This window comes from Canis lupus, chromosome 29 (assembly GCF_048164855.1).
Source record: "Canis lupus baileyi chromosome 29, mCanLup2.hap1, whole genome shotgun sequence".
NCBI lineage: Eukaryota > Metazoa > Chordata > Mammalia > Carnivora > Canidae > Canis > Canis lupus.
Window position 1 is genome coordinate 39,840,712 of NC_132866.1, and position 24,427 is coordinate 39,865,138.

Genomic DNA, 24,427 nt, shown 5'->3' on the forward strand with positions numbered 1-24,427 from the left:
GGGTGGTGAGGGGGTCTGAGGTGGCTGCTTTAGGTAAATGGGTCATGGAAGGCCTCTGAGGGCTGACACCCTCTGGGCAAAGACCTGAGGGATGGGAGGAGCTGGCATGTGAAGAGTGGTGGTGGCAGCAGGTGGGTGGGTGCACCGAGGCATAGCCAGAGTAAAGGGCTGGAGGCAGGAGAGAGCTTGGGAGCAGGGCCCAGCAGAGACTAGTTCACAGGGAGCCTTTCTAAACCTGGACTTTGTTCTGCACAGGGTGGGAAGCCACTGGGAAGGTTCAAAGTGGTAAGTGATAGAATCTGATTTGCATATTTCAAAGGCTATGATTCATGAAGCTGAGCATGGGAAGCAGAGCTCCCTGGGGGAACATGCTGCAGCTAAGCAAGCATGAGTTGATTAGGAAGAGGGCCAGTAGCCATGGAGCTGGAAGATAGAGGGTGGGTCTGAGAGACATCTGGAGGAAGAACATGGGGGTGGCATGGGTGAGAGAGGAGAGACAGGGATGAATCAAGGATGAGTTCACATTCTCTGACTTGACCCACAGGGGGATGGTGGTTCCATGTCCTTATCAAGAAACAGGGCACAGCTACAGGGGCCAACGTGGGCTGGGTGAGGACAGGAGCAGGAGCAGTCTCCATTGCCCACCTTGTTAGCTCAGTTTTCCGGCTTTTTGAGCTCTGTGCACATGGGCCTTTGCTTGGGCAATTTCCTGACTGTGAGTCCTTCCTTCTCTTTTCTGGGATTGAATTCACACTTTGAATCCCAGTTCAGGTGGCACCTCTTTCCATGCAGCCTGCCCTGGTTGTCCCATCTTCTAAGCTCACAGAAAGTCGTTCCTCCCTCCAGGATGCTTCTAGTCTCTAGAGTCTAGAGCAGTTTGTCAGGCAGCCCACCTGAGCAGAGTCATTCTGCTGTCAGGCTTTGCTCACCTGTAGAAGGCCAGCTGGAGGGCCACCTGGATGAAGGCATCAGGACTGCATTTCTGCTTCTTAATGAATGTTTTCCCGAAGATGTCAAACTTGTAAACAGTGAAGTCGAGATTCTTTACTATTCTGTGGAAGAAACAGAAGAGATGCTACTACATGCAAAATAGAATGCACACACTGCAAAGTCTAACCAAGTTGCTCAAGCTTGATCTATGACTCTCGAGGACACGGTCCTTGCCCACCAGGAACATAGCAGGTGTCAGAGACAGGCCTTGACATACGGAAGTGGCAGATGGCATGCCAGATCAGGGTTCCTCTGAGCTGAAGAGGAGGCTTCGTTGGGCAGGGCAGTGGCCCTGCTTCTGGGGGTAGGGGGTGGGGGTGGCTGGGGGCAGGGAGGGGCCTGGGGGCACTGGGGCCTGGGAAACATTTGCATGGGCAGGGAGAACACTGCCCACAAACAAAATCCTAGAAGCCCATTGCTCACAGAAGTGGGCCTGAAAGAGGCAATGCATCTGTTTAGGAAGGTGTTTGTCTCACATCCTGATTCTTTTGGCATCCTGGCCATTCTGCAGACTTGACACACCACTTTTGCCCAAGGAAAAGCCCATTTCTCAGATAAGCCTTATCTCTTCAGAAGAGTCCTCCCTGTTGTTCTATGAGAAGAAATGCCTGGAGCCTCCCTGGTGGTCAAGGTCACCACTGCAAGGGCTGCTCATTTGGGCTTTGCTGGTAACTGTGAACCCATTTTACCTGGAAACTACTGTTGAGCTTCCCAGGTCTTTACTGCCCATGAGTCACTGTCAGAATAATAGGTCGATTCCCTGAGTCTCCACTGAGACCCCTGAGCACTGATCTCCCCCTACCAATATTGACCGGTCTCTCCCCCATGATGAGGCTGGGCTCTGGGCTGACTGTCCACTGGGGCAACATTTGGCAGGGTCCACACTATCTGTCCACTGGCTGTATGTGAATGCAGAGCCCTGGGTAGGCAACCCCAACCCTCCACTCACATACTTCCTCAGGACTCAGATGCTCTCCTTGAATTATTCCCCCTGCCTCATGGGAGCTGAGCTCTCAGGCGGCCGTGCCAGGTTCAGGGGACCTAGGGAGACTCATCCCTCAGTCCCCAGCCTTCTAGCTGACTGTCCCTGGACAGGCTGAGCTCATGGTCACACAAACACCTGGAAACCTCTTGCTCAGACTGTGCACTCAGCCCCTTCAGGCAGCTCCTCCTGCTTTCCCACTTTCAGGCTTCTCTTGGCTCTCCAGCTCTGGAAAGAGAACCTTAGGGGCCCCACTCAGATCTCTGAAAGTAGAGTGGGCACCTTTCTCCATCCCGGGCTGGCCCGCCCACCAACCCACTCTCCTAGAGGGCTGCTCATCCCAAGAATAGCCCTGTAAGGTTGGATATTAGCACGATTTGTAGATGAACAGCCAAGGTCTCTCCGACTTTCCTGCCACAGCCAGCCAGCCCCCACAGCAGCTTGCAGCAGACTTGTCCTCCCTGCCCTCCGAGCCTGACCATGATCGCTCCCGCTCACCCGTGCTCTTCCCACAGTCTCCTCACTGGCTCCCTGAAGCTCCCGCAGGGGCTCCTCCCCATAACACAAGACCAGCACAGCTCTTCACAACGTGGCCTCAACTTCCCTTTAGTGCCTCTGTTCCGGCCATTCTCTCACATGCTGGTTTCAAAAACAGCCTGGATCCTCTATGAACCTGGACAAGCTTGAACAAGCTGCCTTTCTGCCTCTTCTCCAGCTGCCCGCACCGTGAACTATCATCCCTCAAAGCCCATTACTGCCAAGCCTTCCCACAGTGTCCTGGTGGAATTCCACTCCTGTGTCCTCTGTGGGCTCGGGCCTGTATGCCTTTCTCTCTGGTTTGGGCGCTTACTGTGTCACACATGTTTTAGTTTGGGGGACTGCAGTGTGGAGGGCAGGCTCCGTGGCATATTCGTTTCTGTGTCCTCAGCCTTTCTATTATAGTCCTGGCACACTCACATGTTTGATGAGTGAATGAATGAATGAATGAATGCTGTTCGCTGACTGAATGAGGGAATGAACAACCAAGGGCCAGATCTAATCTAGTTGCCAGCCTGCAGCTGCCACTGTGCTCCTGCAGGTCCCCTTCTCCTGCGCGGGGGTCTGAACTGCCTCTCAGCCCTTGGGGAGAAAGGCCCCCTTGTCTAGTTGCGGTATAAGTTCAAGCAAATTGAAATAGCTTGGATTCAAATGACCTATTCAAACCAGTTGTTTATTACTCCCCCCGAAAGCAAGGGAATGATTTCCTCACCTTGACTCTGCTCAGGCAGGTGAAACCCATGAAAAAATAGCTCCATGTTTGCATTTTATGGAAATGATGGAGACCTCTGCAATGTTATTTCCCCAAGAGTTAAACTCCCCTTTAGTTTGACTAACATTTCCATGAGGGGGCAGGCGAGGGGAGGCAGAAGAGCTGGGGTCTTGGGAAGCTTCCAGGGTGCCTCATCATCCCCACTGGAGGGGCCTGGGGTGGGGGTGGACATGGGGTGACCCCAGAGCATCACCCTCAAAGAGACTTGCACTTTCTACCGTTGAAGTTTTTCCGCCGAGGAGGCTAAGAGGCCTTGAATTTCTGGGGAGCATTTCCAACGCAGCCTCCTAGGGGCCGGGAGCTCACTGACAGAGTCGGCTCGGACCAGCTTCTTGCCACTCTTCACCCTGCTGGCACAAAGAGGCGACCACCTGAAGCCGGAGCTGGGGGCTGCAGGCAGCAGTTCCTGCCCTCTGCAGTCCTCCTAGCTGGTGGAGCTTCAGTGAGCTGCCCCCTGGATCGACTGCACAGATAAATAGACTGACGCTTGGTCGGAGATGCCACCCAAATAAGCACATGGCACAGCCAGGATTCCGGCCAGTTCCACCTGACTCCAGAGCCTGGTGTTTACTTTCACGTTTCCTGCTCCACCACATTCTACAACTGACACTTAGGAAACAGTTGGAGAAAAATTGAAGAAGCAAACTGTGTTGTTTTGTCTATGAGGGCTGGTATGGGCTTTTAGGGATTCTAAAGAGTTCCTAAAGCATGGAAGAGATTTAGAACTTAGATTCAGGGAGAAGATTCTGGACAGGAGGGAATGAGCAAAACACAAATTGTTGGAAGGAACCCAGTGTGTTTAAGGGATAAGAAGCACTCAGTCCAGCCAGCTTGGAAGCTAGGGAGGAAGGTCCAGCCCAAGGAGATGGAGGAGGTGCAGCTCAGAGACCTCCCCTCCTTTGTGCTGGATCAACAATCGGCCCAGCTCTGACTCAGAACAAGTGCTAGGTATGGATCTGGGCTTCCCTGGGCCAAAGCAGACGTTCCTTTTTGGCTGAGAATTCTTGGCCATGCTTCCCCTCACTGCCTTCACTGTGGTCCTGTCTGCCCCTTCTGTCTGTGGCAGATAAAAGTATATGATGTCAAATTGGTTTTCAAATCCATCTTTTGCTAAGACACTTTCCAGACTAATGCAGCCCCCCGGTGGCCACCCACATTTTTCTTGGTCAGCTTGGAGGCCCCTTGGCAGTCTGGTTTTGCCTCCCATGGCTGCTGCTGAGGGGCCCTGCCCCCAGACTCACATGTGCTTCAGCAGATGCTCTGTGCACTGAACCAGGACGATGCCGTCAAATGGGGAGTGTTCACACACTACGCCACAAGTGCCATCTCGTCCCACCACAAACTGCAACAAGGAAGAAAAAGGTGAGTGGATCTTAGGTAGAGTCTGCATTTCAGACTAGCCCCTTGGTTCCAGGCCAGGTCTTCCAGGCCTCTAAGGGGGATCTCTCCTCCAAGGATACCAAAGCATGTTATCTCTGGAAAAGAATGCTATATGAAATTGCCATGACCTGAGAATATGGCCTCAAGATAGCTCTATGATGTCACCGCCTTCCCAGACATGATCTGGGCAGTGAGGCCGGAGGCCAAAGTTCTGTGACTAAAGGAGCCCAGTGACTCCTAAGAGCTCACACTGAAGCTGTGCACACTTTCCTTAGCTCATGGGCAAGTTCCTTTGGCTTAAGTACTGTTTCCCCCTCATGGTGTGTAACAGGGCCACAATCCTACACAGCCTTGTGTGATCATGTGTCTAAATGGAACCTGTGCATTTAGCCACCATTGATTTTATTCCCAGGATCTAGACCAGGGTCTACCTGGTAGTAGGTGCTCAGTAACTTGGTTGAATGAGTGAATGAGAGGTAATGATCCAAGTTGGATGGTGTGCAGATTCCTAGGGAGAAATGAACTGTCATTTGAAGGGAGTGAAGGAAAGGTGTTCTGAGGATGCTCCACTAACTGCTGCCTGGGCTTCCCTTCAGGGACCTGGACTCCAGGTCTGCCACACACCCCGGCAGCTGGGAAATCTTCAACAAGACATCTCAGCTCTCTGGCTTCAGTGTGATCCCACTGAAAATGGATCCAATAAAACCCAGTTCACAGGATTGATAGGAGGATTGGAGAGAAGGTATAGGAAAGGTCCACAGCCTTTGTACTTAGCTAACTTCAAAAAGGGACATACTCAGCACATACAGAAATGCTGGGAAAAAATAATGAGAATGTGAGATTTGATTGTTAATGTATGACCTGGATAAGGTGAGGCTGCCCATAGTTCAGCTCAGCACAGCGTCACATGCAAGAGAGTCTAGTCCACCATCCGCAAACAAACCAGCAAACAAACAAGCTATTGGCATTCTTACTGATGCTCTTCTAGGGCACTGGCACAGTCAAACACATGTGAGCTGACTCCCCTGATGTCTTCTCCGGTCCCTCACGTGCCAGTGTATATAGTGTGCCCGAATCTTTACTCCTACTCTTTTTTTTTTTTTTTTTAATTTATGATAGTCACACAGAGAGAGAGAGAGAGAGGCAGAGACATAGGCAGAGGGAGAAGCAGGCTCCATGCACCGGGAGCCCGATGTAGGATTCGATCCCGGGTCTCCAGGATCGCGCCCCGGGCCAAAGGCAGGCGCCAAACCGCTGCGCCACCCAGGGATCCCTACTCCTACTCTTTAAACGACCTCCCCACATGGTCTTTCTCAAGGCTGATCCTTGCAGGTTCTTTTCTCTTTTTCCCCAATGTCCTCTGCTTTTCCATCCTGAGACTAGCTCCTGATCTTTTCAGTTCAGGTCCATGGAGCCTGTTTGGCTTTCCCAGCTCATCTGATCATCTGTCCTGCCTCTGAAAAGAGTCCAGGGGTGGGCACAGTCACCCATGTGAGGCAGGAGGGGAAGACTGTGCCCACTCATGCATTAGTGCTTTTCTGTTCTTGCCACTGCAACAAAAGGGAGGAAAAGAAAACCACTACCCTGGCTTGCTATGTTTCTGGTTCTGTACTTCCATTATATCATTTCATTCCCATAGCTGCTCCATGAAAGATAACAAGCCATTAGCACCACTGTGGAGGCTAAAATAGCCAGCACAGCAGCAAGAGAACTCATCAGAAATAGTAGAATCAATATGCAAACCAATAAAAAGCATATAGGGGCCAGAGAAAGAGAAAAATGAAATGTTGTTTATTGGTGGGAGAGATACTAGCCCAAAGCATAGCGATCGTTGGCTATTTAATGTGGTCATTATGAAAGTGGGGTGGCTTTAAAAATAAACAAGGTTCAATTCAGGATTGACACAGGGGAGAAAAAAGGTTGGAGGAACAGAAAAGAATGGACCCAACCTCAACCTCACCTGCACCTGCTGGAGTATTTTTCTCCAGGTCAAACTGAGTGTCATGTTTCTGAATTGATGTCATGAGAATGAAAAATATATGAATTGCTTTATTTCATTTTATGACTTTCCTTGTATGGAGATGCTGGACTGTCCTACTTCTCAGGGATGGAATGTAGTGTGTTGAAATGGCCAGCAGGTAGGAGCGATGGAGATTCAGAAAAGCTGGCCTCTCTGGGCATCAGACATGATTCTTGCTGAATGTGTTGAGGAAGTGTTGAGCGGGCCCCCAGGATACCCCCACCTTACAGTGTGTGCTGGGAGATGGGGAATGAGCCCCAGCTCTGACCCAGAGGTCCACACTCCTGGCCCAGGCTACAGGAAGGTTGGGAGTTTGAGTTGGGTTTGGTCACTTGCTCCTGAGAAGAGTTCCGGCCAGTCCAGAGGCTGATACCAGTGGCACATTTCCAGTGCCTTCAGCTCCCTTGGCCCCAGATGCAGCATAGGCCAGGGAGTGAGCATCTGCTGACTCAGACCCCTGGCCAAGCCACTGGGGAAGCTTACCTGTAGGGATTTGTCATACCAGCGGTTTGCCCCATTCTTGCTGCAGCCTCCACCATGAAGGAGCTGGAGCGCCCTGTTGGTGTCGTTGAGATCCACACCTCCTGGGGCGTCCAGGCACACGAGGCAGATGCAGCGTTCAATCATATCCAGGGCGTCCCGGTTGGTGGAGTCTGCAGGCCAGGCAAACAAGGCCTTAGCACCTACCCTCCAAACCAGGTCTGAGGTCCCCTCCACAGAACCTCACACAGCACAGGCAGGCACACACATGGACACCCAGCCCTTGAGTCAGTCCTGACCTGACTTCTCTCCCAAATCCAGTGGGTGGGCCATGAAATCAGACAGACTGTCCTGAACTTCTGTGTTAATCCCAGCAGCCAGCTTACTGTCATGGTCTCTGCAAGAATCCCACTCACTCTTTAGCTGTGGCCAGATCTTCCCCAGATGGATGGTCGCTGGACCTGCCTTCCAGGATGAAGGGACTCATGGGGGGCCTTCTGCATGGACATTAGACCCTCAGGCCAGCCTTTGCCAGGGGAGGAGCTCCAATTCCTCCATCCAACAGTACTGCTCCCTGATACCCCCCCACCCCTACCACTGCACCAGTTGAGAGCTGCATCTGGGTCCTGAACTAAAATTTTTAAATATTAGGTGCTGAAATTTAAAAATCAGTCCTCTTCATATGAAAAGCTGAAGTAAAGGAGTCAAAGTCTTGCTCTCCCAGCCTCCTGCCACCTCAGCAACTATTTCAATGCAGAGTGCAGATGGAAGGGCCAGGCTGCCCCAAAGCCATATCCACGTGAGCCCATTTGGGTCATTTCAGGCATGTGGAACTCCTCAGGACAAATAGGCTAGGAGCCACTGAGTTGTGCCAGAGATGTGCCACCAAGGCTGCTTGATTTCTCCATGGGGGACAATTGGGTACAGGGTTCCTCCCTGAAGAGAGCTGGGCCAGCCAGATGGGCAGCCTCCTCCACCTCCATCACCTCCTCTACCAGACTTTAGGGCTGGATGCTGTTACAGGATGAGGTGCAGGGTTACCAAGTCCCTGCCAAGTCTCAGAGCATCCTATGCATGGAAGATGGGGTGCAAAGTATTTGGAAGCAAGGGTGCACTGTGGGGAAGAGACTGCTAGCTGCATATGGCAATACCCATTCTCCCTTGAGTTATGGAGTGCTCAGTTTTAGCTTGGCACAGGGGAACCAGAACTAAAGCTGCATTGCCCAGCTTCCCTTAGGGGGAAGCCACACATAGAAATTCTGCTAACAAAATTTAGAAACACTATATGACAGCTTCCAAGAGACTTACTTAAAAATAACTAGCATGTCTTCTTTGCCCTTCCCACTTTCCTCTATTCATTGCTGGGACACAGGTGTGATGGCTGGACCTCTAGCCTCCATTTTGGATCATATGGATGTGGGCCACACCCTTGCAGGGAGATAGAAGAACCCTAGCCACCATGTATCAGCTCTGGGTGACTTACTTCTGGTACACATGAGAGAGAGAGAGAAAAACCTCTGTTTTCCTTAAGCCACTATTATTTTGTGTCCTCTGTCATATGTGGCCAAATGTAATCCTAACTGACCCATCTGGTGATGTTGGGTGCACGTTCTCCTACCGCAAGACTTAGCTGGAGCTGAGAAGCTGCATCCTTGGTTTACCATAGTCTTCTCTCATTCATTCAACCCCCTTGGTCCCTGTAGGTATTGAAATTCAAGGTCCCTGTCCAGGAGGCCATTTGTCAGAGAGAAACATTCTTCAGGCTGAGGAGTCCCCCAAGATGACAGTCAGGACCCTCCCTGCTCCCTCTTGTCCCATCAAGGCAGGCACTTGGGCAGGCCCTGGTCCTGAGTGCTGACCCTTCTATTTACTGTAGTCAGCCCAAGCCCAGGCACCCCCCACCCCCCACCGCCCTGCTCCTGCCCTTCCCCTCCTGACTGGGATCCCACTTCCTGCTGAGTCAGAACTGCCTCTGTCAGAGTCCCTGGCTCTGGAGGCTTCTCTTCTTCCAGAGCCTCAAGCCAAAGGGAAAAAAGAAAAAAAGCCCATAATCTCTCACAGCCATCTGAAATCTGCTTTCCTGAAGTCCAGGGAACATGTGGGAGCAGGTGTGGCTTCCACACCCCCAGCATCAGTGTTGGTCTTGCCTGTGGGCTAGAGCCAGGCACAACACTACCTTCCTCAGGCAGTGAGAGGCCAAGTCCATACACAGTCTGACACTGCCAATGGGAGCCTGTCCTTCCTTATGTCTAGCTAGGGACCCAGGGTGGCCTTCGATGAGGTCCTGTCTGTTCCTCTCTGCTCTTGGCCTCACATTGACCCTCCCTGGGGTATGTGGTGACTTCCCCCTCCCAGTGCAGTCAGCCTTGAGTGGGGCAGTCCCTAAGACCCTTCCCTGGGCCTCCTCAACATGTGCTAGGCACACAATGCTAAGCCCACCTCTGCTGGTCCCTGCTCTGCCCATGTGGTTTCTCCAGTTCATGAGAGGTATCCATGCGTAATCTCATGTGAACAAAATCTCTAGTCCCCACCCATATCCTTCCTCCCACTTCTTGCAAATCCCTCTCACAGAAAGCCTTCTGCTCTGAGGAGAATGAAGAGCAAGCCAGCCCAGCATTGGGTCATCTGTTCCCCATTTCCTGTGTAGAATGAGGGCTTGGAGAGCACTATATTTTCAAGACACACCCTCCTTGATCCTGATGGGGCCAGGATGACTCATTATCTTCTGCATGGCCTCTTGTGCTTTCCTGGAGTCTGATCAACTCCAAGGCTTTAGGCCATGACTTCAGGATCTAAAGGTAAAGGTAACCTGGTTGATGCTCTAGGGAAATTCCCCTTCCCTCTGCTCAAGTGTGGTGTAATCACTGTGTCACCATCTTCAATCTGAAATAACTTCTACTCCCCATGAGGTTGTGTCTAAATAGGGCCCTTTGGGCTCCATGGCTCACCATGCTGCCCCTTCAGGGTCATCTCCCCTGAATCTCTGCAGGGATCTCATGCTTCCTACCATTCTCTGGACACCTGGGCTCATTCACCTCTTCATCGTAGCATAGGATGTCTCCTGGATAGGGGCTCTTCTCTTTCTCTGCCTATCAAAGTTCCACTCATAAACCCCTCCCAAGCTCCTCGATCCTCTAACAGGGCTGACCCTATGTTTGATGTAGGTAGGAACAGCCCAGACAGAGCTCTTGCCCTCCAGAACTCCTCACATCCAGAGCATGCCAGTTGCTTATTCAATGCAGACAAGGAACCTCTGCTCTGTTCATCAGGCTGGCCTCGTACAGCACCTGGGGCCAGGGCTGGACCAGTCCCCTCTGTACCCATTGTCTCCTACTACATTGTGCATGCTCCTACAGCACATGACCCTGTTGCTGACTTCAGACATCCCCATGTTTCAAACACTGCCAGTCCAGCCCCAGAAGCCCTGATCTAGTCTCCTCCCCCATGTCTGTGAACTTGCAGAGGGTGGCGCCTCAGTTGCCCACGTGGGTACAGGAAAGTGTCCATGGACAGGTGAGGCTGAGACTTGTGTCCACGCTCAGAGAAGGAATCTTGGAGTCCAGTGGGCTTGAGGCTTTGGGGCATGGAGTCTCATAGGATGGGGGGATGGCGAGAGGTTGGGAGAGGATGGAGATAGAGAAGGGATTCCTTATCCTTTGTGAGGCTCCCAGCCCTGGTCCTCTTTGCTCCAATAGGAGTCCCTGCCAATGGTTCTGGTGCCTGATCCTGCCCTGTGTGCTATTCTGGGGGTTCCTCTGGGCTCCCAGGCTGGCTGGTGACTTCAGAGCATGAGAAGTCCTTGGCCAGGCTGGGATCAAATTCAAATGGGAAGAGAGGAAGGGAGAAGCATGTCAGGAGATAACAATGCTGGAAAAGGTTCTGAGGGCTAAGGTGTAGACACCCGGGCTTGTGGATAGAGCTTGTGGGTGAGAAGACCACCCCTGGCTGCAGTTCATTATAGGTGAAGGCATAAAGGATTTAGGTGAGGTTGAAGAATGCAGTGAAGTGATGCTATTAGTTAACCTTTGTCGACCATCTACTACATGCCTGGCATCAATCTAAGTCCTCATATTGATGAACACGATATAATAATTTTATCATCCCCATTCACAGAGAAGCTAAACACCTTGCATCCAACAAATTGAGGGAGTTAGACTTGATCCCAGATATGCAACCTCAATGCCCAGGCTGGGGACAGATCATCAAGGGCTGTGAATAGCAGGATCAGGAAGTGGACTTCATGAGCAATGACAAGAAGCCACCAAAGTATCTTGGGCAGGGGCTGATGTGGTCAGAGCAGTCTAGGATGCCTAGCAGTTTGGGGAGGATGTGGGCCTTGTGGGCAGTTAAGGGATCATTGGCAGCCCCAGTGCTGCACATCTAGGCCCTGTTGATCAGGTCTCAGTGAGCTCTGAGACCCCTGGCTGAGTATCTGCCTAACTAAAATTTCCTTAGTAACAGCTTCAAGGCCAATGTGGAGTGGGCAGGCTATAGCTCCTCCAGGAAACCCATAGCAGGCCTGTCTAGTCAGGATGCTGGGGAATAGACCTAACACATCCTTTGGGCAGGAGAGTGAAGGCTTGGCACACTCCCTCCCAGCTGGACAAACAAAGCTGACAGCAAACAAGGACAGCTTCCTAGGCATCCGTGCCCCAGCCACCTCCAGGCAGGAGAGAAGGCCCTCCAAGGAGGGACTGAGCCATCATCATCACGTGCAGGTTGTGCAGGGCCCCAGAGCTCAGCACCAACCAATAGTAACCAGGTCCTGGCTCATTAGGCAGGATGAAATGGGAGCAGGACTGCCGAGCTGGGATGCCAGGTGGCCTTGCAAATGAACTCCCTGCATACAAGTAGCTGATCGGTCAAAGGCTGACAAGTTTATCATGTAAGGCAGAAAATGAACTACACCAAACTCATCCACCATGACTCTGGCCCAAATGTAATGGAAACAGGGGGCGGTGGGCTGGAGGCATGCAGCAGGAGCCGTTTGTCTTGTGACATTCTCATCGAGCACACAGAGGCTCGTTTAATGTAGTAAATCAATCTTCCTCAAGGAGCCCCTGCTTAATAGTGAGAATTTGGAGTTGAGTAATAGGAGGAGCTTGCTCTGCCACCCATGCCTGGAGAGTTGATAGCTTTGGTGATGCGGAAATTCCAGAGGCCACAAGGCCTTGGAGGACCCTGGAGCTTCCGTTAAAGACTGAAAGCTTACAGACTATGACCATGAGCACACACACACAGCTCTGTCTTGGACACTTGCCTTCTCCAGTTGATCACCTGGGAGTTTGGCTCAAGTCAGATTCTTACTGTCCTGCCTCACATGGTCTAGGGAAATGGAAACACTAGGCTCCTCTTCTGAGGTTTAGATCTTTTAAACCTTTGTCAATTCCATCTGAGGATTTTTCTTCCCCAGATGAAGGGATTGTATCTCCTTTTGGGATGGGAAACTGCCATCACACATCCCATGTTCCGCTCTACTACTCTATGGTTTATGGAATAATCTTTATGCTCCCAGTCGTCAGAGGCTATGGGGAAATACTTTCAGCAAAAGTATTTCTTGCCCAGTGAAATCTGGTTCTTGCAAATCAGAACTGCTTTTATCTGAGTCACAAAAACCTCTTTAAAGAGCTCAAAAAGGAGGAACTTCTGCTTCCAAGAACATCAAGTAGACTTTTCTCTATCACTTCCACTAAAACCCCTGGACATTATATTTAAAACAAACATAAGAAGACTCTGAAAGATGGAGAGAGAAGGGCTAGGGACTTCAGGACCCAAGGAACAAAATGATGGTGAGTTCCTTGGTTGTTCTAGACTGAATTGTGTCTCCTCCACCTTGAAATTCATTTGTTGAAGCTTTAATCCTCAATATTTACCTGTTGAAGCTTTAACTGTATTTAAAGGTGAGCCCTTTAAAGAGGTAGTTAAGGTTAAATGAGGTCATAAAGGTGAGGCTCTAAACCAATATGACCATTGTTCTTATAAGAAGAGGAAGAGACGCATGTGTGCACAGAGAAAAGACCATTGGTCATCTGCAAGCAACAGAGAAAGGCCTTAGGAGAAACTAATATGCCAACACCTTGACTTTGGATTTCCAGCTGCCAGAACAGTGAGAAATAAATATCTGTTGTTTAAGTCACTCAGTCTGTGGTATTTTGTTGTAGTAGTCCTAACAAACAAATACACCGGGTTTTCTGTTTTATGTAAAATATCCCAGAGCTCAAATAGCCAGTAAAATAAAACACAAACAAATGTAGACAAAAAAAAAAAAAAAAAAAAAAAAAATCCAACAAAAGCCTGCTTTCTTCAGTCAAAGGGCCCGGGAAAAGAATAACTAGCAAGAAAGGAAATTTTAGGTAATATCCTTCCTCCATGCCAGCAAAGGCAGAGTGGGGCCTAGACTTGTAACAAGTCTGTAATGAAGCATGTCAGTCTCTGATGGTATCAGAGAAGGCATGGTCTCAGATAGAAGCTGGGATATCCATCTGCATTGGGTAGTAATCACCACCTCAGTTGCTCCACAGATAGCATCAGTAGAATAAAGCAAGAAAGTACTCAGAGAAATAATGGCAAAAATTTCCTAAATTTGGCAAAAGACATAAACTTAAAGATTCACGATTCATTAATTCCACACAGGGTAAATTCAAAGAAATCCACATCAAGACATTATCATAGTCAAACTACTGAAAACTAAAGACAAAGAAAAAAATCTTGAAAGCACAGAGAGAGAGAAAAATGCTTTATCTATAGGAGAAAAAACAATTCAAATTATGGTATATTTCTCATCAGAAACCATGAAGACTGGTAGAAAGTGGCACAACTTTTTTAAGTGCTGAAAGAAAAGTACTGTCCACCCAGAATTCTATATTTAGCAAAGATATCCTTCAGGAAGGAAGGGAAATCAAGACATTCTTAGATGAGGAAAAACTAAGAGAGTTTGTCTCCAGTATCTGCCCTAAAAGAAAAGCTAAAGGAATTCCGCTCCCCTCCCCACACACACAAAAGTAAGTTTTATAAAGAAAGGAACATTGAAACATCAAGAAGGAAGAAGGAACAACAGAAAGAGTAAATATTTTAGTGAATTAATTTTCATTCTATTTTTGAGTTTTTAAAAATTATATTTCAGCATTGAAGCAAAATTATAACACTGCCTGATGTGGCTCTAAATTTATATTAGAGGAAATAGTTAAAAGAATTATATTATAAATATGGGAGAGTTAAGGGATGTAAGGGATGGTAAACTTTCTACATTTCATTAAAGCTGGCAAAACTTCAACACCAGTAGACAGTGATAAATCATACATATATATATATATATATATACTGTATACTATATATATCATATATATACACATATACTATATATACTATATGTGCTCGCTTCGGCAGCACATATACTATATATACTATATATAAATCATATATATACACACATATACTATATATATAATATATATATAGTAACACCTTTAGAAGCCACTAGAGAACATATACAGATATACTAAAAACCTTATGATAAATCAAAATGGAATTCTAAAAAATGTTCAGGTAACTCATAGGAAGGCAGGAAAAAGAAAGCACGACTTGAAAAACAGAGATAACAAAAAACAAAATGGCAGCATTAAATCCCAGCATATCAATAATTTCAGTGATAGAAATTGACAAGGTAGATTAAAAAAACACATCCTAGTTATATTCCATGTACAAGAAACTCACATCAAATAAAATGATGCAGATTGCTTGAAAGTAAAAGATAGGAAAAAGATGCATCAAGCAAACATTAATCAAAAGAAAGTAGGAGTCACTTTATTAATATCAGATTAAGTAAGCTTCAGAGCAAAGAAAATTACCAGAGACATTGAGGGGCATTACATAAAACAAAATGATCAGCCTACCAGGAAGACATAGCAATCCTAAGTGTGTATGTAACAAACATACCACAAAATATGTGAAGAAGAAACCGACAGAACTGAAGGGAGAATAGACAAATTCACAATTATACTTGGGGACTTAAACACCCCTTTTTCAATAATTGATAGACCAACTAGACAGAAAGCAAGAATATAGAAAAAATCAACAACACTATCAATTAACAGGATCTAATTGACATTTATAGAACACTCCACCCAACAATAGCAGAATGCACATTATTTTCAAGTGCCCATGGAATATATACGCCAAGGTAGACCATGTTCTAGGCTATAAAACACCTTCAAATTGAATTGAAATCATATAAAATGTATTCTCTAACGTATGAAAGCAAAGTAAAAATAAATAACAGAAAAATAACAAGAAAAGTTCCAAACATTTGGAAACCAAACAATACTCTTCCAAGTAATCCACAGGAGAAAGGGAAAGTCTTAAGGGAAATTAAGAAAACCACATTGCAATGAGTGAAAATAAAAATACATTTTATCCAGATTTGTGGGCACAATTAAAGCACTAAGAAACGTATAGCACAATTGCTTACATAGACAAGAAGAAAATTTTTAAATGAATTCTATAAGCTGTTACCTGAAAACCTAGAAAAGGAAGAGCAAAATAAAGCTATCAGGAGGTAGGAAATAACAAGAATTGGAAACCAATAGAATTGAAAACAAGACAAAAACAATAAAAAGAAAGCTAGTTTCTTCAGAAGATCAATCAAATCTCTAGCAAGTCTTGCAAAAGAAAGAGAGAGAGAGACAGAGAGGAAGGGAACACTATTAAGGATGAAATAGGGGTAGCACCACAGACCCTGCAGACATCAAAAGGATTATAAAGAAATACTATGAACAACTCTACAGACACAAGTTTGACAACTTAGATGAAATAGAGCAATCTCTTGAGAAATATGAACTACCACAATGTACCATATCTAAATAAATACTTTGGATAGCCCTATAACTATTAAGAAAATTGAATTTATAAGTTTAAAACTCCAGAAAAAGAAATCTCTAGGCCCAGAAGTTTTCACTGGAGAATTGTACCAAATACTTAAAGAAGAATTAAAAGCCATCCATACCATTTCTTCCATATAACATAAGAGGAAAGAACACTTCCTAATTCATTTTATGAATCCAGCGTTACTCTTATACCAAAACAAGATGAAAACAGTATAAGGGGAAAAAAAGCCACAACACCTAACCAACTATAAACCAACAATCCTCATGAATATAGATACAAAAATATTGAACAACATATAAGCAAATAGAATTAAGCAACACATAAAAAGAATTATATAGGAAGTAGAGCTTATTAAAGGAATGCAAGCCTGGTTCAATATCTGAAAATCAATCTATATAATCCACGATATTAACATATTATAGAAAAATCATGATTATGTCAATTGATGCAGTCAATAGATTTGACAATACTTTTAAAATTCAACATCTATTCACGATAATATCTCAGAAAAATAAAAATTGGGGGGAACTTCCTCAACTTCATAAAAAACATCTCAAAAAATGCTATTGCTAATATCATTTTAAGGGTGAAAAACTGCATGCCTTTCCCCTAAAATCAGGAAAAAGAAAGGATACCCACTCTTATCACTGTTATTCAACATAGTACCGGAAGTTCTGCTCAGAGCAGTAAGGCAATAAAAGGGAATAAAAGGGATACAGATCAGAAGGGGCAAAAATCCTTATTTTCACATGACATGATTGTTTATGTAGAAATTCTAAGGAATATACCCCCCAAAAAAACCCCAAACCTCCTAGAACTAATAAATTAGTTCAGCAAGTTTGAAAGATATAAGATAAACATACAAAAATCTATTGTATTTCTGTATATTAGTGACAAGCACATGAACACTAAAATTAAAAATGTAATACCACTTACAATGATGCAAAACAATGAAACACTTGAGTGTATCTAACAAAAATGTATAAGACTTGTATGCTGAAAAAGAAAAGACTTGTATGCTGAAACTACAAAACACTAATAAAAGGAATCAAAGAAGATCTAAGGAAATGGAAGGATGTATTATGTTCATGCATAGGAAGACTCAACATATTGTAGATGTCAATTCTTCCCAATTTGATATACAGGTTTAGCACAGCTTCCATCCAAATCTCAGCAAATTTTTTGTAGATGCAGACAAGATAATTTTAAAATTTATAGGAAAAGGCAAAGGAACTAGAATAGCTAAAACAATTTTGAAAAAGAATAAAGTTGAAGGAATCAGTATATCCAACTTTAAGACTTATTATATAGCCTATAACCAAGATTATGTGCTATTGGCAGAGAGATGAGCATAGAGATTAATGGAAGAGAATAGAAAACCCCAAAATAGACTCATATAAATAGGCCTAATTGATTTTGACAAAGGCATGAAAGTAATACAGTGGAGGAAGGATGACCTTTTCAACACATGTTGCTGGAACAGTTGGAAACCTATGGACAAAATAAACAAATAAAATTTTAAAAAAGAAAAAAAGAAAACCTGGCTTTAAATCCTCACACGTTATAAAAAATTTAATTCAGAATGGATCATAAACTTAAATGTACTGATGTAATATCAACTTTTAGAAAAAATACACGAGAAAATCTTTGGAATCTAGGGCTAGGCAAAGAATTCTTAGACTTGACACCAAATGCATGATTCATTAACAGAAAAATTGACAAACGACTTCATCAAAACTGAAAACATTTACTTAATTTGTAACATCATGTTAAGAAGATGAAACCATAAGTTACAGATTGGGAGAAAATCTAGAACCACAGCCAAAAAAGGGCTAGTAAAGAATATATATGGGACGCCTGGGTGGCTCAGTGGTTGAGCATCTACCTTCAGCTCAGGTCATGATCCCAGGGTACTGGGATCAAGTCCCATATTTGGCTCTACAGGGAGCCTGCTTCTCCCTCTGCCTGTGTCTCTGCCTCTCTCTCTGGGTCTCTCATGAATAAATATATAAAATCTTAAAAAAGTATATGTATATAAACAACTCTCAGACTCACAGTAAAAAAACAACAAAAACCCAAACCCAAACAATCTAATTAGAAAATGAGCAAAAGACAGGAAATGACATTTCACCAAAAAGGATATATAGGTGGCAAATCAGCTATGAAAAGATACTCCACATCATTAGTCACTAGCAAAATGTAAATTAAAACTACAATAAGATTTTACTACACACCGATCAGAATAGCTAAAACAAAACAAAACAAAACAAAAGGAACAACAGCAAATGCTGACGAGGATGCAGAGAAACTGGATCACTCATACATTGCTCATGGGAATGTGAAGTGGCACAGCTGCCAATCTGGAAAACATTTTAATGGTTTATTTAAAAACTAAACATGCCACTATCAATATTATTCATGGAATTTTTCCTAAAATAAAAAGTTATGATCACACAAGTCATCTATATGTGTGTGTGTGTGTAATGTTCATAGTAGTTTTATTTATAATAGCCAAAAAGTAGGAACCACTCAGGTGTCCCTCAACAGATAAATGGTATCAACCATTGTGATTCATACCAAGGAATAAATAAAAAGGAAAGAACTATTGACACATGGGACAAGGTGGATGAGCCTCCAGAGAATTATGCCAAGTGAAAAAAGCCAGTCTCGGAAGAGTACATACTGTACGATTCCATTTATACAATGTTCTTAGAACAGTAACGGTATAGAAAGTGAAGACAGATTCCTGGTTGCCAGGGGTTAAGGAGGGATGGGGTTGGAACGGAAGTGGGTGTGGCCATAAATGGCAACATAAGGGATCCTTGCAGGGATGGGAATGTTCTCTATCTTGACTGTATTAATGTCAATGTCAATATTGTTGTGATACTGTATTTGTGTATTTTACAAGATGTTAGCATGGTAGGAAAGGGGTACAGGTGAGATTATTTCCTGTAAGTGCATGTGCATCTACAATTATACCCAAATAAGTTTAATTTAATGAAAAAAAAATTCAAGAACTAAGTATTACTCTTTCTTCTGGGTTTGAAACACCCTTCCCACAGGGGCAGATTTCAAGTGATATCTTACTTCCAGAATTAGGAGAAGGGTGGTGAGTAGAAAGGGGCATGAGATTAAAAACCAAAAAACTTTCCACCCACTTTTTACCCCAAATATCATAAAATGGAAAGTGAGGGCCAGAGAGACGGCTACTGGGGAGAAATGAAAGAAAACAGTGTGCACACTTGGAGCATGTGGCATGTGGGGAGCCCAGGGGAAGCAAAAGAGCACCCCAGAGTTAATGAGGGTTAGGGCTCTGGGACAAGGAGTGCAGGCCATTCAGTCTGAGTCCACGAGTCACTGTCACTGATGGAATGGATATTCAACAGGTGCCCGTTTGCAGCTCACCAGATTTTTCCAGAGAGGTTGTGAGACTTGGACAAACCATCCCCACAATGTTTCCTCAAATTTAATAAGAGTTATTATTTAGCAAACAGCCTCTGTGAGCCAGGCACCAGACCACCTGCTTTGCAGCTCCTCCACACCCTCCCTGTCCTGGCCACAGGCCAGGGCCATCACCTCCGTGTCCTAGCCTAGGAAGCCAGCTCCAGGGCATACAAGGACAGCCAGCTCAAGCCCAGGCCTCTGAGGCAGGCAACCGGCCTCTCCGGCCTGGATGCCCGCATACAGGAGAGCCTTCCTGCTGCCACTGTGAGAGGGAGACAATGCCCGCCCCCCAAGCCTCCAGCCCCCCCTCCCACCCCCCCCAACCCCCTACCCCCACCCCCCACCCCGAGGAAAGAAAACAGCAGTCAGCCTTGGCAGCCCAGGAGGTATTTCTGAGCCAATTAAATGAGGAGAGGCTGTTATTGCTAATGTGTAATTGGTTTTAAAATCAGCAGACTTATCTATCTCTGGATGGCAATATTTAAGCAGCAAAATGCGCATCCTGAGTGGTTCTTGTAAACCATGACCGAGGCCTTCTCCAGACTCAGGGGCCTTCTGTCAGTTCCCACCTTGAAGCAGTGGCTCAGCTCTAATTGGCTGCTGGAGATAAATATTGCCGGCGCTGTGTAAACAGAAGCATCTGCCTGAAGTCTGCCCGCAGGATCTCGGTGCAGCACCCAGGAAAGCCAGCGGGCTCCAGGGTGGGGGTGGGGGCTCTCTGAGCTGGCTATCCTTTTCCTACAAATTGACAAGCGCTGTAGTCTTCCAGACTCGGGGCTGAATGTCTAATCAAATTTCCAGGCCAGGATGACAGTGTCGGTCCTCCTGGGTTCAGGAAGGCCGCAGCTCCAAGGCTCTGTGGGGAGGGAAGGTCCTGAGGGGTTACTTGTGCCCTTCCTAAGGCCGGAAGCCCCACCCCACCTGCCGGGCCCTGAGGATCTCGGGCTTGGGAGACAGATGCCCTGATTCCACCACTCAGCACCTCTAGTTCAAAAATCCCCAGCTCATGGGCTATACTGAAGACTCAGAGCAACAGGGCCCAGGATAAGGCCAGCATCATGGGGTACCTCCATACACCAGAGCTGCTAATATCTGCTTCGGTTGGTCCCAATCTGTGCTGCACGTGGGCTGCACATATGAAGGTACTTTAAAAATACAGATTCTTTGGCCTCATTCCTATCCCACTGGAAAATCCCTGGAAACCCAGAATCTTTATTTTAAGGGGCTCTCTAGATGATCCTGATGTTGTCAGCCAGCCCCAGTCACATCCACCTCAACCCACCTGGGCTTAGCCTCATGTTGCACCTGGCACAGGAAGCCCTCCTAAGCTATGACAGGTTGGGCTATGAGGTCCCCAAATTCCCTCAGGACTCCTGGAGTGGAGACGCTCCTTTGGTTTTATCCTGTCTGCTCTTGTCCTAACAATTCTGCTTGTTCTGGTGTCCCCAACAAGACCACGGTCTTCTGGGGAGCAGTGATGGTCCTGCCGGGTCTCTGAGCCCTTGGATCCCCCGGAGGCTATTCTGTGTTGGCTGTGGGTGTTTAGGCTGCAGGTAGAGATGACAATACACTCACTTATCCTGCACCATAGTCTCAGAGAGCTCTGTGTTAAAAGTGCTGTGTCAGGAGCTCTAGGGGGCATGGGGACCCTGGGTACAGACGGGGAGCACAGGCTTTATGGCAGACAGCTGGCTCCAGTTCTGTGAGCTCCACCCTCTCACTGTCACAGCAGAAGGTTAGGCTGAGGAGCCTGTGGGTGACGAGGGAGCTGTTTTGGTTGAGGAGCAGAGTGAAGGATCAGAGACAGTCCCTCTAAAAAGAAAGGGTTGATAAAATCAATTGCCCCACTGGTTGTCAGTTGACCCTGTGAGAATTCAGATTTTGTGTGAGCTCAGGTGCCTTGGTCCAGACCTCTACCAGGACAATAGGAGCTCAGCTTGGTCGAAGCCTCCTGCTGGACAGTACTTGCCTGGGCCCAGTGCCCAGGAAGGAAGGTGGAGACCTTGGGACTTCAGCTTTCCATGGTGTTAACTGTGATACTGTTGTGGGCTAGTCAGAACCCTACCCCAGCCCCTACAACCACACCCAGAACCAGGAGAGTACCTCCCTAGAGGCTGAGGATTTGGAAGCATTGTTTGCAATGATGACCACCATCCCTGGGTCTCTGGCTAGCACTCCCATGCTTGCTGCTCCAGTGTCCCCTGCATGGGCTCATCCCTCACTCCTCACCTTTTCCCCTTCTCGAACCTTTCATGACATCTGAGTAGTGATGGAGGGTCCCCTTGTAGTGTTAATCTCTTCAGCGAGTATTCTGTTCACCCTCTGCCTCAACAGGAGGGAGGCCCTCCCTGAGGGACACACTTCCCTGTGCCCTCTCCAGGAGAATATTTTCCTTCACACTCATGCCCCCAAGGGCCAGGTGGGGTAGATGGTATTTTTCCCTGTCCCTGATCCTACATGGCTCCTCCCTGTTTTCCCTTTGGAGCTCCAGGTATTAGACTTCTACCTTCCCACCCCCATCATCATTGTCCCCCTTGTCTCTACATTCCCCTGATTTCCTCACAGCTCCCCATCATGCCAATCTGGATTCCTGGTTCACCTCCTTCTTCTCCATCACCAATCCAGCCATCATTCCTGCAGCTGGAATGTCTGTGTGGGGGACCCAGCCCACACTCGCCCTCTTCTCTCAGCCCCTTGATCTCCCACCTTTGACTGTCTAACCTTAGCCTCCACTCCCACAGTCACACCTGGGATCTCATCACTACCAAGAACTGACCTCCTCTGAAGTGTCAGATTCAAGCATCCCATACTCTGACCACACTTCCAACCTTCTGATTCACACACTGTTGTCCCTCCTCTGTAACATGTCTCATCTCATTGACTCCTCAAAACCATTGACATCACTACCTCTTCCCCCTATCTATCATCCACCTCCATCTTTCATTTCCCTCCAGTCATGGGCTGAGTTGTGTCCTCTCAAAGTCCCCAAGTTGAAGTCCTAACTCCCCAGTATCTCAGAATAGGACTGTATTTGGAGGTGAGATCTTTATTGAGGTAATTAAGGTAAAATGAGGGAGGCCCTAATCCAACATAACTGGTGACCTTGTGAGAAGAAATTGGGACAGAGATATGCACAGATGGGAGACCACGGGAAACACGGGGAGAAGACAGTCATCTACAAGCCAGGGAGAGAGGCCTCAGAAGAAACCAACCATGTCCACACCTTGATCTCAGACTTTTAGCCTTCAGAATGGTGAGAAAATAAATTTCTGCTGTTTAAGCCACTCAGTCTGTGGTACTTTGATATGGTGGACCAAGCAGGCTACTACACTTCCTTACTCATTTCAGACTCTAACTTTATAACCATTCCCTTGCCATACTTACACCTCTTTCCCTCGGTTATTTTCTCTAACCAAGGCTGAACCTAGTGACCCATTTTTCTTTGCCTGAACCTGAGAAGATGTACATTGTGAGGCAAAAAATTGCAAAACAAAGCAAATTGATTTCTAAAATGTATGACCCCTAAGCCCTTAAATAAGAGCTCAGCAGAATCCTTAAATCTCATCAAGTTTTCCAAGAGACCATTTCATTGTTCTCTTTTGTCTTGAGAATCCTACCCCCACCTCTCTCCACCCAGGGCCATGGCTCTGCTGATCTGAGACCCAGAAGCCATCAGTCAGGAACCTCCTCACATTCCCACTACCACAGCCATAGGCCCATGGACTGCAGGCCCAGGTTTCAGTTTCCCCTGTACCAAGCAAAGGCTTCTTATTCTCTGGGTTCCATTTCTTTTTGCCTTTGCAAGAATCTCATGCCTCCATTCCTCTCCTTTGTCCTCATTAATGATTTCTCTTACTGGAGTACTTCCAATATAGTTGTCTACATACAACTATGCACTTGTCTCTCCTACTAAAGATGCTTTTCTTGACCCTCATCTTCTCACAGCAACTGCCCCATTTTTCTACTATTTTAATACCAAAATATCTGAAAACAGTCATCCATGCTTAACTGATTCTACTCATTGACAGTTTCATCAATTTCTTCCTGCTGTTGGATCATACTTACTAGCATACAACCATTCATTCTTCCTACTCCCCAGTATGATCTCAGTGAAGGTCAGCAATTACTTGGGGTTGCCAAGCTCTGTGTCTCATCTCTGTCCAGCTCTTCCCTAAGCTCCCAGTAACATTCCAAGTGGTTGGCTGCTTCCTCTTTCCCTTTGGATCTTCATGACTCATCTGGTTTGCTCTTGACTTCATGGGCTGCTCTTTCTCAATCCCCTTTGCATCTTTCTCTACCTGACCTCCAAGGACCCATTCTGCTATTTCTAGATGATCTCACGCAGGTCCATGACTAAATATCACTTATGTGCTGATAGCTCTCAAATTTATGTCTCCGCACTGACCTCTCTCTTGAGCTCCAGACACATAGATCTAATTTGACATCTCCACTTAGATGACTCAAGGCATCTCAAACCTGACATACTTAGAAAGGGCTTCATTCTGTAGCCACTTTGCCAACCTGGTTCCCATCACAGTGAATGGTACCACCATCTACTAGGTTGCTTAAATTAAAAATCTAGGAATCTTCCTCACTTCTCTTTTCCTCCTTGTACTTCTACTTAGCGGTATATCTGGACCCCACCCATGTCTTTTCATCTTTACTATCAAATTTAGTCCAAGCTGCCATCTATACTGAAATCCTTTCCTAAATGGTTTCCCCTCCATGAGTAGGGGAGGCTCTGGGGAGGAGGGCTCTGTGAAGGACTGGTTTCCTGCTGTGCAGATGACACAGATTAATCAGATCTCTGAAGGAGAGGCGTGTGGGCCCTTCCTCTCTGTCACGCTTCCTTCAGAAACAGCACTTCCATTCAGAAAGCCAGATCAAGTGCCATTAACAAATTAATTCCGATTAGCACAACCCAAGCACTTAAACCTCA

General features: G+C 46.4%; 1 protein-coding gene across 1 annotated transcript in view; it reads right to left on the reverse strand.

Moving 5' to 3' along the window:
* The window catches only part of CHAT (choline O-acetyltransferase), a 52,879-nt gene that overhangs the window by 13,955 nt on the left and 14,497 nt on the right, over window positions 1–24,427 (reverse strand). The window contains 4 exon segments of the mRNA XM_072804754.1: window positions 930–1,052; window positions 3,500–3,628; window positions 4,523–4,623; window positions 7,165–7,334. Of these exon segments, the coding sequence (XP_072660855.1) occupies window positions 930–1,052; window positions 3,500–3,628; window positions 4,523–4,623; window positions 7,165–7,334 (523 nt within the window).